This window comes from Sminthopsis crassicaudata, chromosome 5, assembly GCF_048593235.1.
Source record: "Sminthopsis crassicaudata isolate SCR6 chromosome 5, ASM4859323v1, whole genome shotgun sequence".
NCBI lineage: Eukaryota > Metazoa > Chordata > Mammalia > Dasyuromorphia > Dasyuridae > Sminthopsis > Sminthopsis crassicaudata.
In genome coordinates, this window is record NC_133621.1 from 207127494 (window position 1) to 207150475 (window position 22982).

Sequence of the window (22982 nt, forward strand, 5' to 3'; positions counted from 1 at the left end):
AGATGAAATGTTTTATTCTGGAACAGCTAGGTGGCCAATGTTACTGAATTATGGTGTATATGCTGGGGAGTGTGATGTAAGAAGACTGGAAAAGTAAGAAGGGGCTAGGTTATTAAGGACTTTGAATGCCAAGCAGAGTGTTTTCTTTTTGCTCCTGGAGGCAGTAGGGAGCCATTGGAGTTTGTGGAGTAGAGGATGATCTGTGTGTGTATATGTGACATGATCAGATTTACACTTAAGTAAAAACACTTTAGTGTCTTGAATACACCAGTGGGAATACACGAGGCAGGCAGATCCACAAACAGGCAATTATAATAGTCTAGGTATGGGATAATGAGGTTCTGTTCCAGGGAGGTGGCAGTATCAGAGGAGCAAAGAAATAGTGCAAAGATGAAAATCTGGACCTTGGCAACAACTTGGATGACTCTTAGTTTTTGAGATGGAGGGATGGAAATAATAAGGATGGACTTGAAATTATCCAAATAAAAGTAAAGACCACAAAGGATAATGAATAAAGAATATTCTCACTCAATGAAATAAGTTGAGAAAGATGGGAGTAAAGGGAGTAGGAGGGAAAGGAATAGGGAATGGGGAAAGGTATGGCCTTTCCAAGAAGAGTACCTCCTGATCCTCAGACAACCAATCACTAGATAGTCTCACTGTGAACTAATTAGAAGAATTTCTGGTCTCCTTCCAACCAGGTAGCTGTAGACATGTCTATACTGTCCTGGAAAGGTGCTCATCAGATTCCTGTATAAGAGGGTTCTTGCCTTGGAATGTTGCCAGAATGTCCCTTATCAGATGCACCATCTCTTTCCCTTATGCTTCAGCCCTTTTTCTTTACAGTAAATACAGTGGTTGTAGGGGACTGGGGCAGAGTCTTTTTTTTCATCTCATATTCAATTGAGACAAATGCTCATATCACCTACTCTAGTTAATTATTGTTGTGGTGTTTTGTACTAAAAGAGTATAGTTGAAGTGATAAATGAAATGTATGTATAATTTGACTCTATTATATTTTGTATTTATGTATATATATCTAATTAAATTAGCTCAGCAGTTAAATGATTATTAATTGTGCTCAGTTCATAGACCAATTATTTCTAGAAATATTTAGCATCCAGAACACTGCATACTATTGCAGACTTGGAAAGTATGTCAGAAAATCATCTAGTCCATTTTGCAGTCAGACAGGAATCCCTTATAAAATATCCTCAATAAATGTTATCCAGTCTTTATTGAAAAACTTTGAGTGAAGGAGAAAACTATCTCCTGGTTTGGTCTCTTCCACTTTTGGACAGCTCCAGGTAGAAGAATTGTCTTTCTATTGAGGCAAAATTAATTGTTACACAGCTTATACTCTTTTCTTCTGGTTCTTCCATTTGCCCAAGTAAAGCATGTTGAATTTCTTTTCTGCACAAGGACCTTTGGTTTAAACAGTGACTATGACCCTAGTTGTTTTCTTTGACAACCTAAATGTCCTCAATTCCTTATAGTTTAGAGTCCTCATTATCCTGGTCATTTCTTATGGATCCAGCCCAATTTGTCAATGCTTTATCTAAAATGTGGTGTCCAAAACTAACTACCATTTTCTAGATGTGGTCTGCTTAGGGCAGTTTATAAACAGCACCATCATTCATTCTGTTCATGATGCTCCTAAAGACAGGATGATGCTGTGGAAAGAGGGCTGGATTTGGAAACAGAGCACTTGATTCTAAAATTTAATCTCGTCTCTTTATGATGTAGGTGAGCAGGTCAATTCACTTTATCAGGGCTTAATTTTCTTCATCTATAATATGAAAAGTTTGAACTAGGGGACTTTTTTTTTTTTTTCCCTTGAGGCTGGGGTTAAGTGACTTGCCCAGGGTCACACAGCTAGGAAGTGTTAAGTTCTGAGATCAAATTTGAACTCCAGTCCTCCTGAATTCAAGGCTGGTGCTTTATCCACTGCCCCACCTAGCTGCCCCTAGGGGGCTTCTTAATTACCTTTACATCTACCTTTAAATCTAGGATTCTTTGATAATTTTGTATTGCCTATAATGGCATGGTGGCAGCTAAGTGGTGCCATTGTGGATAGAGTGGCAGGACTAGAATCAGGAAGAGTCATCATTAATGTTCAAATCCAACTTACTAGGTTAATACTTACTAGCTATAATGCTAGGCAATTGATTTTAACCTGCTTGTCATAATTTCCTGTAAATGAGCTGGAGAAGGAAATAGCAAACCAGTCCAGTATCTTTGCCAAGAAATCCCCAAGTCAGACATGACTGAAATGATTGAACAGCAACATCACCGGTGGCATTAACTTTCCTTGCTCTACCATGTCACAGTGTTGAATTATTGAATTTGCAGCCTAGTAAAACTCCAGGTCTCTTTCTCATAATTAGAAGAATGTAAATCTAAGAGGCTAGACAGAACATCCTAGACTATCTAATTTTTATTCATTCATTTTACAAATGAGAAGATTTATCAAAGTTCACACAAATAGTAAAGACTAGATTTGAACCCAAGGTTTTTAATGCCAAAGGCTTTGTCACATTATTATATAATTGTATTTTTCCTATCCAATATTTATTATTTTACTTTTTAAAAGAAGATTATAGGACATCACATCTATTCCTATTAAAGTAAATAAAATTAGACTTCTTGGTTTTGCCTGATGGAGAAGTTTAGGACTGGTTCTATTATATCCAAGAAATCAACCATTTCTCATGGCTTTGAATCATCTTTCAGTGTTGTATTTGTCATTACTTTTAACCCAGGATCCATGAATTTGTTTTTAGAAATATTCTGAGAACTCTATTTCAGTGTTAACTGGTTTCCTTTTTTTGGGGGGGGGTGGGTCAGGCAAATAGGGTTTCTCTAGGTCACATACCTAAGTAAGTATCTGAGATAAGATTTGAACTCAGGTCTTCCTGACTTAAGACTTAGTGCTCTAGACAGTGTGCTACCTAACTTCCCCAACTGGTTTCCTTTGTAATTCTTTGTATTTTATTTTATGCATTCAGAAACATTATTCTAAGGAATCCATAGGTTTTCCTAAATTGCCAGAGAAAGGTCCATGAAAGAAAAAATGGTTAAGAATTTTTGCTATAAATCAAAGCTTAAACTTCTTCCACTCCTGACCCCTTTTTGCCTGAGAAATTTTTACACAGCCCTGGGTATATAGATAGATAAGGTAGGTATATAAATCAAACTTTTAATGATCATGAAACATAAATAAATATGTTTTAAAACACTTCTTTGGTATATAATTTTGCCATTTATTAAACACAAAAGTAAATTTGCATAGTAAGGAGATGGATATTCTTATTTATTTTTACATAAAGAATTAAATCTTGATGGCATATTTCATAACTTTTACTAATGCCAAATTTTCATGACCCTCTTACTTAGTTATTCGACCCCCACATAGGGGCCCCACATAAGAAGCTTTGTTATAAACAATTATTCATAACAAATACTAATAAATCAATAATTAAACCAAACTGATTGTAAATTTTAATTAGAACCTCAAAATCTGAACCATTTGCCTTTTTTTTTTTTTTTTTTTTTTTTTTTTTTTTTTTTTGCTGAGGCAATTGGGATTAAGTGACTTGCCCAGGGCTAGGAAGTGTTAAGTGTCTGAGGTCAAATTTGAACTCAGGTCCTCCTGACTTCAGGACTGGTGCTTTAACCACTGTGCCACTTAGCTGCCCCAAATCATTTGTCTTAATCAGAAGGAAAGAATATAAAATCAGTACTAGGTACACAAAGACAGAAGTGACTCTCTCTTCCTTTAATGAACTTCTAATTAAGGGAAACCCCACAGAGAAATGCAAGGTAATTTGAGGAAAGAGAAAAAGCTGAACACTGGAAGGATGAGGGGAAGGCTTCCTGGGAAAGTTGCTATCTTTTCAGCTCTAAGTCTTCAGGGAAGAAAAGGGATTCTTTGAGGTTGTAGTGAGGAGGGAGGGCCTTCAGCCACCAGGTCAGCTTGTGAAAATGCAGAGGGAAAGAGCATAGTCCTACTGACTTCCAGGCCTTCCTTCAAGTCTCAGCTAAGATCCTACCTTATATTGGGAGCCTTCCCCAACCCCTCTTAATACTTGTCCTTTTCCTCTCAATTATTTCCTGCATGTAGGTTGTTGTATTTGTGTCTGTGTTGTTCTCCCATTAAATCATAAGCTTTTTAAGGGATTGTCTTTTGCTTCTTTTTGTATCTTTATCACCCTAGAACACTCCCTGGCACATACTAGATACTTAAGGGTTTATCGATTGCAATTTTGTCTTAAATTTATAGAATAAAACAAACATTTCCATAACATAGTATATAAAAAAAAAAAATGATTGCACATGAAACTGCATATCTACTATGTACGACTTCTTGTTCCTTTATAATATGTAATGAAGTTACCATGTAAATTTCATTTTCCCTTTTTAAAAAAATCTCTTCCTCCCTCCTCACTCTAGAGAAAGCTGCCATTAGACACAAATATGTTTATAAGTATGTGTATGTATGTGTTCTTTCTTTGAATACAGATAGTATCTTCCTCCATAGGTCCTTTGCAGTTAGTTTGGGTCTTTATAATAGTTAAAATGCTACATTTGCTTAAACTTATTATATAAAACTGATCCCAGGTCTTTCATAGCTGGGAGTAACTGCAGAAGAGAGCCTGAATTTTATTGTCCAAGCTACTTCCTGAGGCAAGCAAGGAACAATGATAGGATTATCTCAGCGTTCAGTGTATCTTTTTTTCTTAAGTAGGCCTTTTTCCTCTTCCTTACATTGACAAAATCACCACAATGCCACAGTTCACTGTATCTAATCAGAAAGCAAGTTATGTTGCCAACCTGAAGTTATATTTCCCCTATAAAAGAACCTACTGTGCCTCACTAACTCTCTTAACTCTTTTTTAGGGTTAATTCCTTTGCTAAGAAACTCTTTTTAGGGTGTTAAATTTCTGTAGGAATTTAACCCCACCATTGACATAAATTTCTGCTAATTCCACCTTATGGCAAGGGTTCATTAGGAACTTACCATGCCTTAATGGATTCTTCCTCCATAATGGCATCTTCCCCCGTTAATTGTGTGTTCCACTAGGGAATTTAGCTCTCCTTTCCCCTTAATTGCTAAAACCTCTTTTTTTTTTTTTTTTTTTTTTTTTGCTAAAACTCCATAGGTATTTAACCCACTATTATTGGAATACGATCTTTTCCTCTTGAGTGGAGATGGTATAAATCTTCAAATTCTTTTTTTTTTTTTTTGGCTGAGATAATTGGGGTTAAGTGACTTGCCCAGGGTCACACAGCCAGGAAGTGTTAAGTGTCTGAGACCAGATTTGAACTGGAGTCCTCCTGAATTCAGGGCTGGTGCTTTGTCCACTGCCCCAGCTAGCTGCCCCAGGCCTACAAACTCTTTCGAAACAACATGAGACACTGGCCCATAACTCCAATATACTTTGGGGGTCCAGTACCCTCTTTTCTTCAACATTTATTGGTCAAACCCCATCATTTGACTCCATACAGGGAGAATCTGATTACACCCCCAAAACTTTAACAAAACTAAATCAAGGTAATAAATAACCCAACCAAGAAATCTTAAATGTATTTTCTTTTAGTGGCTTTCTGAAGGTGTCTGCAAACCTATAGTTGTTACCCTTGATGCATTTCTTTGTTACAAAGAAAAGAAAAGATACAGTTGCAGTCAATATGTTTGTTAATCATGATTTTCACATTGCCACACAATGGGTGTGTTAGAGGACTGTAACCCAGGCCTTCCTGGTCCTGAGATCAATTCTCCATTCACTATGTCCAGTTATCTTTCTTATCAGCTTGGTAGACATCATTATATTAGGAAATTGATATAGAAATACTCACTTAATTTCAGAAGGATCTTAGAAATCACTCATTTTACAAAGAAAACAGAGGTCCAGAGATACCAGCTGATTTGCTCAAAGTCACACGGAATATTAGTGATTAATCAAAATTCAATCCAGTGGTGTTTACTTGCTCTAGTTTAATTTTTGTTTAAGAAGCTAGAATAACAAAGAAAGGATCTGAAACATAGGAGCTGATGAGCTTTTGTGTTAAGAGAGCTATTAAAGAAAACACCCTTTTCTTTTATTAATCAGTGGCAATAAATAGTCTGTCTCTTCACAGCCATAATGTTGAAGCATAAAAGTTAAATCCACGGGAGCATTAAAAATATTTGCTTATTTCAACTAGGAATACTCTAGATTGCCGAATTTCAACTTCATCTGAGTACGTACATTTCTAACAATATGTTATGCTTGTCCATTGGCAGCAGGTGCTGCTTGGAAATATCAAAGTGACTTCAGTCATGAAGGAAGAAAAATTGCTTGTGGCTCTAACCAGATATACAATAGTCTGGTGTAGGATCAGTTTTCTCTGATGGTGCTGCAAACTTGATTTTACAAGGAGATTGAATGACCTTTGCTATGGTTAGAAACACTAGGGGGAAAAAAATCACATTTCTTAGGATCGAAGATTACAGGATACTGTCCACTCAGCAGATGATATATATGCCTTGTGTGATTAATTACATTTGAACTTATCAAATATTTCCTTATGAAAGTCTTCATTTACTGCAACATGTGAGAGGGAAGAAATGTTGATGGTAAATAATCACCTGCCTCTATTTTTGAAAGGATATTACTCCTAGTCTGAAATAGTTTGGGTAGTCTTATCTTAAAGAATATTGATGATGAGAGCTATGAGGTAGAAGGAGAGAGGTAGGGGAAAAGAAATTCATTTCAAAATCAAAAGATCTGGATTTGTCTGGGTTCCGATGCCAGTAGTGTGACCTTAGGAAAGTCAATTAACTTAGATGAACCTATTTTTTTGTTTGTTTATAAAATAAGGATTAACAATACTTCTAGCAATAAAATGGGAAAACATTTTTACATCCAAAGGACCTGATAAAGGCCTCATTTCTAAAATATAGAGGGAATTGACTCAAATTTTTAATAGTTCAAGCCATTTTCCAATTGATAAATGGTCAAAGGATATGTGCAGACAATTTTCAGATGAAGAAATTGAAGCTATTTGTATGTAGTCAAATGAAAAGATGCTCCAAATCACTACTGATCAGAGAAATGCAAATTAAGATAACTTTGAGATGCCACTATGTACCTCTCAGATTGGCTAAATTGACAGGAAAAGATAATGACCAGTGTTGGAGGGGATGTGGGAAAACTGGGACACTGATACATTGTTGGTGGAATTGTGAATGGATCCAGCCATTCTGGAGAGCAATTTGGAACTATGCTCAAAAAGTTATCAAACTGTGCATACCCTTTGACCCAGCAGCGTTACTACTGGGCCTATCTATATCCCAAAGAGATCCTAAAGGAGGGAAAGGGACCCACATGTGCAAAAAATGTTTGTGGCAGCCCTTTTTGTAAATGGTGAGAAACTGGAAACTGAGTGGATACCCTCGATTGGAGAATGGCTGAATAAATTGTGGTATATAAATATTATGGAATATTATTGTTTTGTAAGAAACGATCAGCAGGATGATTTCAGAGAGGCCTGGAGAGACTTACATGAACTGATGCTGAGTGAAATGAGCAGAACTAGGAGATCACTGTATACAACAACAAGATTATACGATGATCAATTCTGATGGATGTGGCTCTCTTCAACAATGAAATGATTCAAACCAATTCCAATTGTTTAGCAATGAAGAGAGCTATCTGCACCCAGAGAGAGAATCGTGGGAATAGAGTGTGGACCACAACATAGCATTCTCACTCTCTCTGTTATTTGCTTGCATTTTGTTTTCTTTCTCAGTTTTTTTTTCTTCCTTCTTGATCTGATTTTTCTTGAGCAGCAAGATAACTGTATAACTATGTATACATATAATGGATTTAACATGTATTTTAACATATTTAACATGTATTGGACTAACTGCCAGCTAGGAGAGGGGGTGGGGAAAGGAAGGGAAAATTTGGAACAAAAGATTTTGCAAGGGTTAATATTGAAAAAATTACCCATGCATATGTTTTGTAAATAAAAAGCTTTAATTAAATAAAAACAATACTTCTACTTCTCATAGGGTTTTGAGGAGGAAAGTACTTTGTAAGCCTTCAAGTCTTTATTTTGTTTTTTGTTTCAAGTGCTTTATAAATGTGAATCCCTGTGATGATTATTTTACCTTTTATCTTAAATTTTAAGAAGATGAGTAGCGAGGTACTACAGTGGATAGAGCGCTGGACCTGGATTCAGGAAGACCTGAGTTCAAATGTAGCTTCAGAAACTAATTGTGTGGCGGTGGGCAAGTCACTTAATCCTGTTTGCCCCAGTTTGTTCATCTGTAAAATGAACTGGACAAGGAAATGGCTAACCATTCCAGTATCATTGCCAAAAAAACAAAACTTCTATGGGTTGTCTTGAGCAGTGCAAAGTGTTTCTTCCTGCACCCCTAATATTTTGGAGAATGGTTTGAGAAAGGTTTAGGGAATGGATGTCTATTAGGATATCTGTAGCTGGAATCCATACTTTGGGTAAGAGTTGATCTCTAATCTATTACCTTGTAGGTCTCTTCCAGCTTTGCCATTCTATAAAATTATGCCATAAAATATAATGGCTCTGTAAATCAAGACAATCTTTCTTTTCTTATTATTGGCTGTGTCTATCCCCTATAGATTCAACTAGCTGTTCCTTAAAAAGTATTGAAACCACCTTTAAGACTTAGTTGATGCAAACAATGAAAGTCTGTGCCATAGCTTCCTGACTGCATAAGTACAGAAATCAGGGTATGAGGAAGGCTAGGAGTCCAATCTAGGAGGCTCTTCTAACTAGTACATTACCACTGACATTCATAGGCTGGAAAGCCTTATGCAACTAAATCAATGTAGCCTTAATGAGCTTCCTTTTAATCAACCAGTTAAGTGTTGCTTATGATTTGCCAAGGACCTGGTAATACAAAGAAAGACAAAACTACAAAAACAGTCCCTGCCCTCAAAAAGGGCATTCTGATGGGGGACACATGTAAATAAATAGGTGCATGCAAGATTTATATTGAATGAAGGGGCCCTCAGAGAGAGAAGAAGGGTTGGGAGGGAGCAGGGGAAGACCTGGAAAGACATCTTGCAGAAGCTGTGATTTGAGTTGAATCGGGAAAGTCAGGGATGTCAAGGGGCCAAGGTAGAGGAAGAATGCATTCCAGGCATAGGCATTACACACCATAAGGCATTAAAATGGGAAATTGAGTATTTAGTTCAAAAAATAATAGTCAATAGTCCAGTATCATTGTCTCATAAAGTGCATGAAGGGGAATAAATTGTCTGAAGAGAGGAAGGCAGGAAGGTTCCAGATTGTGAAGAGCTTTAAGTGGCTTTTAAGTGGATATTTGATCTTGGAGGTGAGAGGGATCCATTGTAGTTTATGAAGAGGAAGGGGGCTGTGATTGGTCCTATGAGTGTTTTATTTTGTTCCTACACTGAACTCAACTACCTGAGTCAGCCCTGCTTAAGTACACCTTTTTAACTCCCTCTTCTCCCTGAAGAATTCTGCTCTCTGTTGCTTAGCTGTTTTTGTCCTTCCTCTCTCTGTCTCTGTCTCTCTCACACACACATCTGTCTCTCTTGTTTTTTTAAGTTTTAAAATTCAGTTAGGATTTTTATCTAAGTCTAGCACAGGTAGAATTGGTTTGTGTTTTTATGTTTTTTCCAACGACACATACCGTCTTTTACTTGCTGATTACCGTATGTTGTTGCTAAGTCTATGAGGGATCTCTCTGTGAAGCGCATTTTAATATTTAGATCAAACAGTGATCGGAATACATTAATGCCCAGCGGGTAAACGTGTCATTTGAAAGCAGCTGCTGAACCTTCTTCCTGCTGCTCCAATTAACACATCCAGCACACGCTTGTCCGCCAGTGGGCTGTGTGTACGGATGAAACCACTTGGCTGCTTATTCATAGAGTATATTGGGTAGCACAAAGAGTTCATCAACTTAGCTGCTTTTAGAAGGAGGAACAATGAAAGGGGTTTCTTCAGCATATGCTTCTGGCTCTCGTATGCAAGGAAGTGGGGATGAGTAGGCAGGGAGAGCCAGATCCACCTTGAGATATGGTTCAGTCCATTGACTAGGATGCTGTCCCCGCCCCTCCCTCCTCCCGAACCCCTCCCCTCTCCCCCTGCCTTCAAATGATGGAGACTTTGGCTAGTGAAATTATGTAGTGTTGGGATTCCTCTTGCTATCAGCTTGGATCTCTTGAACTTTCTGGTTTTGTTTTTTGGCTGCCTCAAGTTTAAAGCTTTGCTTTCCTTCCAGGTTTTCAGAGTAGCCTTTCTTTATCTCTTTCTTTTTTTTTCCATTAAAAAAAAAGTACTCCAATTTATGAAGAGATGTGAGCAAAATTTCAGGGTAAACCTGCATGCCTCATTATTGTAGCTGAAATTATTAGTGGTTTTTTTTTTTTTTTTTTGATGGCACCAGAGAGACCGATAAAGGGCACTGCTTTCCAGCTCTCTTGCTCTCTCTCTCTCCTTTTTTTTGGGTCCATTGATGCTCAAACCCGCACTAGCTCTCTGTGAAGCTGTTGTTTAATCCAAGGTAAAGTAGGCTGGTTGTGAAAAGTGGAAGCAATGGAACGCTTCCTAGGTTTTGTGAAGCAGATAAGACGATCCAGGAGAAGAAAAGGGAAAAAATACAGACCAGAAGAAGATTATCACGAGGGCTATGAGGATGTCTATTACTATGCTTCAGAACATTTTCGAAGTAAGCACTCTCTTTCCCCTCCTATTTCTTCTCCTCTCAACGCCAGGCATAACAAGCAGTAAGTGGTGCCTGCAGCTTTGATCTTTCTTTTTAAGATCCAGAGATGTCCCCAACTGTGATCTGTGAGTCTTGTGCCAGTGACTAAGTGTTTCCTCTGTTGCTATTTGCTACTAACAGAGAGCCATAAAATATTAAGTCTTTATAGCGTTAGAATGGCAATAAACCTAATGTTAAATGAATTAAACTTTGTTAACTTTTAGCATTTTTTTGTTAGCTTTATTCTGTCTTAGAAAAGAAAAGACTAGTTTGAAAGAAATCCTTGCTTGTGTGTCAATTGGAAGCGATGATTAATACTAGTGATCCTGACTTCTAGAGAATTGTTTTTTTTATTAATTGGATGTGTTCCTTTTAGTATAAATAGTGACTCATTATTTTCTGGGTTGCATGTTCACAATTTCTGATTTTTTTAAAAAATTTTAATTTAAGTGATCCTTTATGACTAGAGTAGTAGCAGTAGAACAAAATAGCATGCTTGGCATGCAGGCATTTGCAAATTAGCCTTTAAGTAGTGGAGAACTTGAATTTTTTTTCTTGTGCCTGTCAGTACTTTGAATTCATGCTACATGCTTTGACTTATTCTAGTGGATTGAAAATGCCTAGAAATGCCTAAGGGTTCAGTTGGAGGAAAGCTGCCTGTTATGGTAGCCTCTGTAGGGAAAATACTGACATTCATCCATATTGCACAGAAATTATTTTTAAACTAAGATTTTCATTTTTTTTTTTACTATTGTGAATATGAAGCTTTTCAAAGTTCCATTTCAGCTTTCCTCCTTTCTGAGCAATGATGTCAAACTATAAATGTGTCTCATTTACAACTGCTGTGTTGAATAATAAATAATTTAGAGTCCTATTTCTGTTGTACTGGAAACTGTGAGAACTAGTTTTAGATGCCTAAGACTCTGCTGTGATTTAGAAAGAAAAAAAAATTACACGGTAGTAGTAATAAGGTGGGCATGGATGCCTTTTCTTATTCTTGGTATCAGTTTACAATGATACTTGACTTTACACAGACCATTCTGTTTTTAATGGACCTATTATCTGCTGAATGCTCATTTTTGAATATTTTATATGGATGTATCTTCACAGAACATTATCATCTCTTAAAGGTTCTTATTCTTTTAAAGATCTAATTTACATGAATAACTTCTTTCAATTTAGCACACATGTTTCTATTGTATGAACATATCTTATATTCACTTTTTCATGACAGAAGTAAAAGAGATTGGGGAATACAAACTTAAAATGTTTTGATAAAATCCAGATATTTCAGAGAAAACCATAGCAACTTGTACATGTATTTTACTGGCAGCACTGTCAATAAAATGTAAGTCAAATTCAGAACTTTCTGGTTCGTATTTTGATTTTTTTTTCTTTTTTGCAAAATTAGATGAACCATTTGTTGTGTACCTTCTACATGCAAAGCATTAGGCTAGACCATTAGATACTTTGGGGATGAGATGCTGAAAACAATAGTTAGGGAAAAAGTTGAAGCTCTATAAAATCTCAAATGTGCTTATGCTGCCCAAAGTGATTACACTAAGTTAGGGAACACGGGAACTAAAGTGTTGCATTTAAAAATATTATAGCTTTCCAGAAATCAATTAAGGTTGTACAAAGAGAAATAGTCTTCAGAGTTAAAGAAAAGTCTGTGTGTGTGACATAGATGCACACATATTTATACATATGATGTAGACATATGTATATGATCAGTGCTCTCTGATCTTTACCAGCTTACTAAATCCTTAGAATTAAATAGCCATCTATTGCTTACTGTACAGTTCAGGAGAGTTAGATGAATAGCTTACCTACAACTTCAATAAAGCTACTTAATAAACAAAATATGGCACAGGAGATTCAAGCCTTTGGGATTTGACCATTCATCAAACATTTAACAGCATGGAGTGTTTTATCGAGATATGTCATACAAAATAATGGTTTTATTGTGCACCTTTTGTCTTCTATTTCAGGACACAAGAGTGTGCCACTCTTGGAATCGGGCATTTGTGTCTTCTAAAATTGCTTTGCAGAAAAATATCAAAGGAAAAAGATAATCAATAGTTTCAAGACATTAAATTTATTTGTTTGGAAGTTAAGAGGAATTTCCTTTCTTAATCATGAATTGTGTTTTTCCAAAGAAACTTTAGAAATTCTTCTATTTACAGTCTGTATTTTGTGTGAGTACTGAAATAAGATTTCAACATCTGATGATCAGGTCAAAGACTTGATATTGAAATATTAAAGAAAATATGTTTATAGATATTTTATGTTTCTTCCTTCTCTCTAGTTTCCAGTATAGTTTGTACTATAATTTCAAACGACATGACTATACATCTGTTTTAAATTTCCTTAACATTGCAGGTTTCCACAGGTAGATTTCATGTAAAATCAGCAAAGTTGAATTGTAAAGACTCATATTTCCCTGGGTCCACCCTAAGTATTTCTTTGGATGGTTATTTTCATTTTTCTCCTGATATGTAAAATCCTACCCACATTTATCATGCTTCTTTATTTCAAATGCACGTTTTGGAGCATTTAAAATGCAAAGCCCTTCATTAATCTAAAAGTAATATAAAATCCCACAAAGACATTCTACTCTAGAATTAAGGTAGAATTTTTCTTTGATACCTCATTAGAAATGACATTAGATAATAAAAGTAGCAACAACTTTAATTAGCTGTGATGTTTCAAAGAAGTTCTGTCTTTTTAATAAGATTCCTTGAATTGAAATTAAAGGGAGCTGGACTATTATTTTGTAACTTCTTAGAACTTTCCAAAGTTTTGTGATTTCAGACTTTTCTTAGTCTTTAAAACAATTGATATAAATGTAATGTGTTATATAAGTATATAATATAAATATATTGTGTTGGGATGTACTTGGTACAGGTCAAGGCAGAGATAATGAGAAAATATATTTTGCTGGTCACCTGGCAATTTCCTATCAGCCAATGCTAATTAAACTTAGGTATTTTGTTTTTTTGTTTGTTTTTTAAAAGAAATTTCTGACCATTTTTGAAGACTAAAAAGTTTTGAAGAATTTCACCAAGTCCCATATATTACTTTCTAGATTTCTAGCTGGGCAGTTAGGGGGCTCAGTGCAGCCAGGCCTTAGATAGTTGCTAGCTATCTGACCCTGGGAAAGTCACAACAGATTTGCCTCAGTTTTCCCATCTGTAAAATAACCTGGAGAAGAAATTAGCAAACTGCTTCAGAATCTTTAGGCCAGGAAAGTCCCAAATGGGGTCTTTCACAAATCACAAAAAGTTAGACACAATTGAACAATAACAGTGACAACTAATGTCTAAATCAGTAGAGCTTTTAAGCGTTTCCTTTGAATTAAGTTTTTACGTAGATGATTTGCTTGCTCTTCTGGTTAAAAATTAAAATTTCTATTAGGTAAGATTCATTTAACTGAAAATTGCTGTAAAATCATCATCTAATTTTATATTTTGTTTTTCATTTTTAATATATAAAACTATGGACCTAAAATGGCACTTAAAAAAAACCTGGGGATTTCATATTTGTGATATAAAACAAAATATATTTATAGTTCTGTTTCTTTTATGTTTTAAAATTAACAACTGAGCAAAATTTATATTGTCGCATGCATTGTTAAATATATACTATAAATCTCTGCAAATCAGAATTTACAATGGACAAGTTTAAACATATCTGTTAGCATAATGCAACTGTTGACATCCATGATAACAGAAATTCTGAACCATGAAGTCAGAATTGTCATTATTATTAAGTGATTTTATAAATCAGATAGAGTTAGGAAGGCTTACCTTATGCCTCTGACACTTAGCTATGTTGACAAGAAGCAACCAAGGTAATTTGTCCCCAGCCTTAGTTTCTTCATCTATAAAATGGAGATAGAAATAGTACTTGCCTTTCAGGTCGTTGTAATGATCAAATTGAATAATGTATTGAAAGCACTTTGCAGTTATGAAATTCTAATCCCATCCTTACCTCAGACAACTTTCCAAGACTGTTATAGTCCATTTGCTAATCATCTCCTTGGGTGGAAATCCTGGAGTGCCCATGTTAATGAAATCCTAGATCCTAAGTTGTAATTTACACACACATACACGTATGTGTGTACGTATATACACAAGTATGCATGTATACAAACACTTATGTGTATATATCTTTGTATGTACACAAATATATATAAACATGTCCTGAACCCATTTGGGATTTTCTTGGCAAAGATAGTAGAATGATTTGCCATTTTCTTCTCCAGTTTATTTTATAGATGAGGAAACTGAGGCAAACAGTTCACTTATCTAGGGTCATTTAACTAGTAAATATTTCAATCCATATTTGAACTCATATCTTGAATGCAGGTCCGGCACTCTTTCCACTGGGAATTGCCTTCAATTTGTACAGTCTAAATTGCATTTCAGAAAAATGCTTTTGAAACACAGACATTAACGACTCATTTACCAACAAAAATTTGTTATATTAAATGCCTGTGATATACCAGACACTGTCTTAGGTACAGGGGATAAAAGACTAAAAATGAATCAATTCCTTCCAACAAAGAACTTCTGTTCTCTTGGGGGAAACTCCATGTACACAGTTAAACAAATCTAAAATATAAAAATTCCGTTTCAGGGAATCAGTGCTGAGAATGGAATGGAGTGGGATGGAATCAGGAAAGGCCTAAAGTAAGTGGTAGTAAATGAAGTATGAAGGGATCTTGGGTATCTGAAAGACAAGGCTGAAGAGAGAGTTCATTACAAGTGTCAAGAATAGTCTGCAAAAGCATAAAGATGGAAGAGCGATGGTGTCTTCTGTTTTGTGTTTTGGAAAAAGGCAGGGACCTACCTGTGATTTCACTTCTATAGGAAACTCTCAAGTGAGGAAACTCCTTTGCTAATTAATGCATGGTTCTTCCACAACTGTTTCCTAGACTAGAAATATCAAACACTTAAGTCCTTGACCACATGCAGCCCACAGCCTGAGTGTAGCTTGAACCAGATTAAAGCAGACTTGAGAAATAGTTAGCAAAATAAATAAAAACACAGTAAGTCATAGATAATATTACATTTTAAAACTAAGTTGATATGTGTTCTACAGGGTCCTTATTGATAGATTCACAGCTCTCAATCCTCAATCCTTAGTGATAACACTTATCCAGAACATGGAGGGGTTATTTTTTTCCAAGGTCCTACAGAAGATATATATATATATATATATATATATATATATATATATATATATATATATATATATATATATATATAATCTAGCTATCTGCAGGGCCACACTGTTGTAGTCTTATTTTGCCTTGTGAATATATTATTAATTTGTCAAATTTTTTAACCTGTGGATTTTTGTTTGTTCTTTTGAAATCTGGTGACCCCATTGACCACACCTTGGTATAGTTTGTTTGAAGTAATATTGAATTCGATTGGTTTTTAACCAATGTGCTTTTGTTAAGTACATAGAGAGACCATTCATATGTTGAACTGCTTTAAAAAATTCAGTGTTCTTTTGCAACTGTACAAATTCTACTTTCTGAGACATCTTCCAGCTATTGGGCATCCTTCTTTATCCTATTAAAAAGACCACATTTCTCTTAAAGGAGAATGATTTATATACATTTATAAACTCTGCATTAGTGATGAATCAGATATTGGAGATTTATTTCCTCTATCTGGGGGTTCTGCTAGCAAGGCCTGAGAGATGGAGATTTTTCAGCTTATGAGGTCAGAAATTTATATCTGCCTCATAGAATTGGTAGTCCCATGTTCCTTCTTTCTAATGCTTAAGAAGATCACAACTAATGCTGGCAAAGATCAAGCTCTCTCTGTTGCAAAGTATGTCTTTTTCCTCTTTTCATTGCCCCTAGCTCATTTAGAGGAATTGTTGCTACCATTATTAGTAGCAATATTAGTATTTGTGTGGCACAGGGGGTGCCTGGAGAAAGGAAGATTTTTCTTTGTGAGTTGAAATCCAAATGTGTGACCCTTTGCAAGTCACTCAGTCCAGTTTGCCTCAGTTTCCTTATTTGTAAATTGAGCTAGAAAAGTGACAAATCACTCTAGTATCTCTGCCAAGAAAACCCACAAATGGGGTCACCAAAAATCAGAAATGACTCAATCAACAAACATGAGATAAATCTATAAGGTTTGAGTAGTATTTAAAATCAATTTTAATTAAATTTAATAATTTACTTTGGGAACAAAGAAAATAAAACTTCACAGCTAAATATTTCAAACTCTTGCTCTCAGCTAATGCAAGGCTTTAACAGTGCTGACCTTTTGTTTGGGGAATTTCAGCTGAAATGGGATGAGGTGTTTTCTTCTGTCTTTCCTAGTCTGGGATCACACCCTTGATTTTTTTTTTACTTTGAATTACCTTCTCTTATGGTATAAGAATATTTTAAATTATATACAGAATTGAGTGGTCAACATGTTCCATTTGCCCAGAATGTTTAAGTCAGCATCTCAGAATAGCTCAGCTTGCAGAAAGGAAAAAAAAGAATGAAATAATTCATAGTCATATGGGCAATTTTTTAGCTTTCTCTCAATGCATGTCATTGATATCTAAGAATAGGTATTTAGCTCTGTCATATTAATTCACACCAGAAATATTAAATACTATTTTATCCTAAAGATACCACTATTCAATTTAGACAGTGTGTTATCTGAAAAAGGCACATTCAGCAGCAAATGTATTTTGTTCAGGCCAAATTGCTGTGGAATTAAAAATAAAAAAGATAATAGATTTTTGTCCTTTTTATTCAATGACACTGTCATTAACAGTAAAGGTTAGTGCTTGAAATGACTGGCATACAAGTGTTTTATTTATTACTACTAATAATAGCTAGCATTCATAAAGCTCTCTAAGATTTATAGGGAGCTTTACAAATATTATTTCATTTTGTCTTCATACCAATCCAGTGTGATAGGTGCTATTATTATACCCATTTTATAGATAAGGAAACTGAGGCTGGTAGCAGTTGAATGAGTTGCCCAGTGTCATATGACTACTAATTGTTTGAAACTGTATTTGACCTTGGGAATTCCTGACTCTAGGTTTGGGCTCTTTTATTCAACATGCTAAAGAATCTAACACAATAAAATTGAATAAAGAGAAATAAGTGTAAAGTTGAACTCTAGGTGAAAAAAAACAACAAAGCAATTTATTAGACAATCAGGAATCATGTAACTGCAATTCATGTGAAAAAAATATTTCTGGATTTTAGCTGACTATAAGTTAAACAGTCAAGTAAAAGTCGGCTACATGATGTGAATGCCAAATAAATCTAATGCAATAATTATTTATTTGTAATCTTTCCCTCTGATTGCATTAGTGTGGAAAATGTTAGTTGTAGAAACAGCTTTCACTGATGGAGATCAACCCCTGCTCTGGGACTTAGTCAGAAGCTGCTGGGGGCTGAAGGGAGTGAGAGGGGGAGTGGTAACTATAGTATTAAATTTGGAACCAGAAGTCTTAACTTCAAATACTACTCAGACACTAGTGGTATGACCCTGGGCAAGTAACTTAGACTCTCTCATTTTCTGTTTCTTCATGTATAAAATGGAGGTAATACTAGCACATCATCATCAGGATTCTTGTGATAAAATATACAGGTCACTTTGTAAAGGTTAAAATGCTGAAAAAAACATTTATTATTATTGTTATTGTTATTACAAAGTTACCTTAGGAGCACTGGATGGTTAAGCAATTTGTGTAGAGTCACACATCCAGTGTATGTCAGAAGTAGGACTTTAAGACCCAAATCTTTTTGATTCTGTGACCTGCCCTTTGTTGTTGTCTACATTAATAGAGATAGACTGGCTGGAACAAGGGTTTAATGACTCACTACATTCCGTGGAGATTCTACACTGTATAGTATACCCCAGACTGTGCCCTATATATTAGTCAGATCAGTTTTGTATTTAGTTCTGGGCACAGATTTTTTTTAAGAGGAACATTTAGTAGAAAACATCCAGAAAAGGTCATTTGGTATTCTGGAATCATATTATATGAGGTTCATTCAAAAGACCTGGAGGAGACAAAGAGAATGGGGAAGGGAGGAAGTAACATGATAACTCTCTTTAAATATTTGAAATGTTGTAATATAAAAGAGGAAACAGAGTGATTCTTTATAGCTTCAGAGGGCAGAACTATGTCCATTGGGTAGAATCTATAGAGAGGCATATTTTTACTCATTCAAAGTAAAAATTTTCACACCGAGCTTCGAAAACATAGAATGTGTTGCTTCATGAAATAGAGCAGAAACTGGACCACCATCTGTCACTGATGCTGTAGAGGCTATTTCTAAGTAGGCAAAAAAAAAAAAAAAAAAAAAAAAAAAAAAAGTCACACTTGATCAATAGAGAACCTCTTAATTTTATTTATCCTAAATAGTGTTATTTAGCTACTGTTATTTATTATTATCCTAAATAGGATTATTTATCCTAATTAGTGTTATTTGGTTTCTTGAGTAACATCATCCATGTTGAAGCCTCCTGTTTTATAGAATTGAAGCTGTATATCAGGTTCTTGTCTCTTCTTTATGGTTATCTGATTGATTTTCAAGTTGCTTACCTTTAGACACAAAAGCTAATTGGTGGAAGAGTGAAGAAGAGAGGGTCTAGTGATTCCCACTTTACTGCTTTTTCTGTTAGTGTGATAGTGGAACAGTTCCATAGATAGGATACGAATTTCCTATACAAAAAAGGGTGGGCATGTTAATTACTGAGTCTATAAAGAATGAATGGATTTATTGCCTATTTCATTAACTTCCTATGTAGGTTCAAGGAAGAATTGGATGCTGGCAGAATGTTTATTGCCAGAGGTAGTTATGCTTCTTGGACTAAATTTTAGGATTCTCCGAATATGACTTTTAACTGGATTCCCAATGCTTAGCAGATTCCCTGCATGTAGTAATCATTTAATAAACACTTGATTTTTGTTATTGTTTGGTCTCTGAGATAATACCCTGCCTTTTAGACATTAACTATTTAGAGACAGTAACCCTACCTCTTTATCAAACTGTGGCAGCAATCAGCATTGGAAGATAAATGAGATGAGAGATATGTTTTGGAGCAGGTTGAGCTTTGTCACCTTATGGACAACCATTTGTATGGAATGGTGAGAATAATTAGTCAATCAACCAACAAAATTCGTTAAGCTTAGTTTTTTAAATCCCTCAAGAATCTCTAAGTTCATTGGTATAAATACTTCTTCCAGAGACAGATCAAAATTTTTCCATGCCTAATTAGATCTATGGCTTCATGAATTCCTGGGAGCAAAAAACTCATCACTTCCTGACTAACTAACTTCTTTGTGTTAAATTTCTGAGAACTTCTAGCTAAAATTGCCCTTCTGTAATAGATACAGCCCATTATTAGATCCACACTCTAGCATTTCCATCTTGGTAAGACTTAACTGAATTTATGATCTACTAGCATTGCCATTGAGAACCCAAGAGCTACTTTCATGCCTGGATGAAGCAGAATGTTTATGGGTGAATTCACTAAAGTACTTATGTAGAATCCAATCCAATTCTTAACTCCAAAGAGAAAACCAGGACTCAATATGAAGCTATAATTCTAGAAGATAAAATGCTTCAATGTGAATGATGTCACTTGAAAAACCAAATAACAGCAGAATTTATGGTAGAATTGAGTCTGTATATTTTCCATTTGCTATATTGGAATTCTACCTAGATATCTCATTAACAGTTATATCTAGGCGTGGTGCCAAAAAGGCATTCAGCAAAATTGATGCCAGTTGGTTTATCGGCCAGACAATTAATGTCTGTGGAACTAATTTTTTAAATAATAAATTTTATATAAACTTAATAATTCCAATGAATATTAACATTCAAGTGAAAGGAGAGATAAAGACCCAAAGAAAACCTTTTAACTCAAACTATTTACATTTGTAGAAGTGTGGGTGTGTTAACAAAATAACAATAACAATTATGTAGTTTGTGGAATTTAATCTAGAGATACTGATTCATTCATACTTATCACAAAATTATCATTAAGATAAGAATTTCATTAAACCAAAAATCATTTGGATATTTCTTTTTTCTCTTGCATTCCAAGGACTTCAATAAGTTACTCAGAATTGGTAATATTTTGAAATAATAATTTATTATTAATTTTGATTTCCTCTTTTTTTCCCCAGAAAAGATGTGAAAATAGTGATTTGTTTTTAAATGCATAAAATAAATTATATTATTCTGAGGAGGGATCAATAGGCATTAAGGGGACCACAACACAAAAAAGATTAAGAACCCCTAAATCGGATAAACTTTAAAGTTCCCTCCAGTTCTGAACTTATAATCCTGTGAAATAGCCTTTATTTTTACTTCTTTTGGGGAGGAAGAATGCAACATTTAGAGAAATAATACAAATTGGTTTGAGGAAGGTGCAAGCCTTAACCACTGGGTTGGATTTTGGAGTGAGTCATTTAATTGTCAAGAAAAGTACAAAGAAAAAGTAGCACCTGAGAGAAGGAAGGAGGAAAAGGAGGAAATAAGCAGATTAAGTACCTATTACATGCCAGGCATTGTGCTAATTGCTTTATAAATGTTATCTCATTTGATCTCTTGAGGTTTTGAGGCATGTTGCTAATAAGTAATTATTAACTCTTATCTATAATAATTAAAGGGGCAGCCAGGAGGTCCAAAAAATAAGGTGTCCAGCCTGAGTCAGGAGAGATTCATCTTTCTGAGTTCCTCTGGTCATACACTCCGTAGCTGTGTAACCCTGGGTAAATCACTTAACCCTGTTTGCCTCAGTTTCCTGATCCATAAAATAAGCTGGAAAGGGAAATGGCAAAATCACTTCAAAATCTTCACCAAGAATACTCCAAATAGGGTCACAGAGAGTTGGATATGATTGAATGTCAACATAAGGATTTGTGAATGTTTAACTTTGGGTTTTTCCCTGGGAGTTCTAGAAAGCATAGCAATAATTTCTAAGTTTATGGTAGAAGATATTTTGTTGAATTTTATGATGACCCACTGTGAAGCGGGAATTGCTATTATATTTTTCCACTGAAATTCCTGTTTTATGTTTCAAAATACTGACATATGCTTAATTAGCATCACATTCATCTTATTTGTCATGATTCCTATGCTTCTTAAATATTTTAGATAACATGTTTATTTTAGATAATAATTTCTTTTATGAAGTAACTTGGTAAGAGGAATATAATTTGAATTACTTGCAAAATTTGTTAACTGAAATAAATGCTCAATTTGTTTTTTATTATGCAGTTTAGTTATTATGGAAGAGAATAACATACTGGAGTAAATCTTTCTTAAGCATCTGCTTTGAACTTGGTGCTAAGTACTGAGGGAGATACAAGCTCCTTGCTGTTAGGAACTTTATTAGTGGAGAGCAAGATGGGAGCACAACACCAATGTATGCCTAATATACAATATTACATAGTAAATTTCTTAGATACAAAAACAGTGCTAAGTGAAGTCTGAGGGTTTCATGTTTGCCAGATGGGGACTGGGGAAGGATTCCTGAAGGAGTTAAGATTTGAATTAGGCTTTATAGTATAGGAGAAAAAAAAATGAAACTTGTTAACAAAGGAGACTGGAGTTCATTCCAATTATAGGGCACTGTATGAACAAAGGGAGGCATAAAAGTGGCATGTATTTGGAAGGTAAAAGGATTGTGATAGTAGACTGAGTATTTGAAGGACTGTCATATAAAAGAAAGATTTGATTTTTTTTTTTTTTCTGCATGGGTCTACAGGACAGAATCAAGAGCAGTGAATTGAAGGAGTAAATTTAAATTAGAGTATGGGAAAAAAATCTTAGTAATTAGAATTGTCTCAAAGTAGAATGGACTTCTTTAGGATGACATGTACTTCCCCTCACTGGAAGTCTTGAAGCAGAAGCTGGATGTCAGCTCTTCAGCAGGATTGAATTAGGTATTCTTTTTCATCAATGGATTTATGGACAAGATGGCTTCCAATGTCTCTCTTGATTCAGTTCTGTGTATCAGATGGAACATAATGTGTGAAGGGAAGATAATATAAGTCTTAAAAAGAAAAACTGTGCTAGATTGAGGAGGAATTTGAATGCTGGGTATCAAAAAATACCCCCACTCCCCAAACTCCCCCTGAATTTTATTGATAGGAAATAGAAAGCCATAGAACACTTTTGAGCAAAAGAATTATTTTGTACTTGTATTATCTAATGAGT

The 22982-nt window shown here is 35.1% G+C and overlaps 1 protein-coding gene across 5 annotated transcripts in view; it reads left to right on the plus strand.

The window, feature by feature from the left end:
* Window positions 1-22982, plus strand: part of GRIP1 (glutamate receptor interacting protein 1) — a 762478-nt gene that overhangs the window by 261863 nt on the left and 477633 nt on the right. The window contains exon 1 of one of the 5 annotated variants that reach the window (XM_074269706.1): window positions 7941-10729. The exons of 1 other annotated variant lie outside the window; for it this stretch is intronic. In XM_074269706.1, coding sequence (XP_074125807.1) covers window positions 10597-10729 — 133 coding nt within the window. In that variant the 5' untranslated portion in view covers window positions 7941-10596. Of the gene's footprint in view, window positions 1-7940; window positions 10730-22982 lie in introns of those variants that run through there. 3 more of the 5 variants (XM_074269700.1, XM_074269708.1, XM_074269707.1) reach the window with 3 other exon arrangements.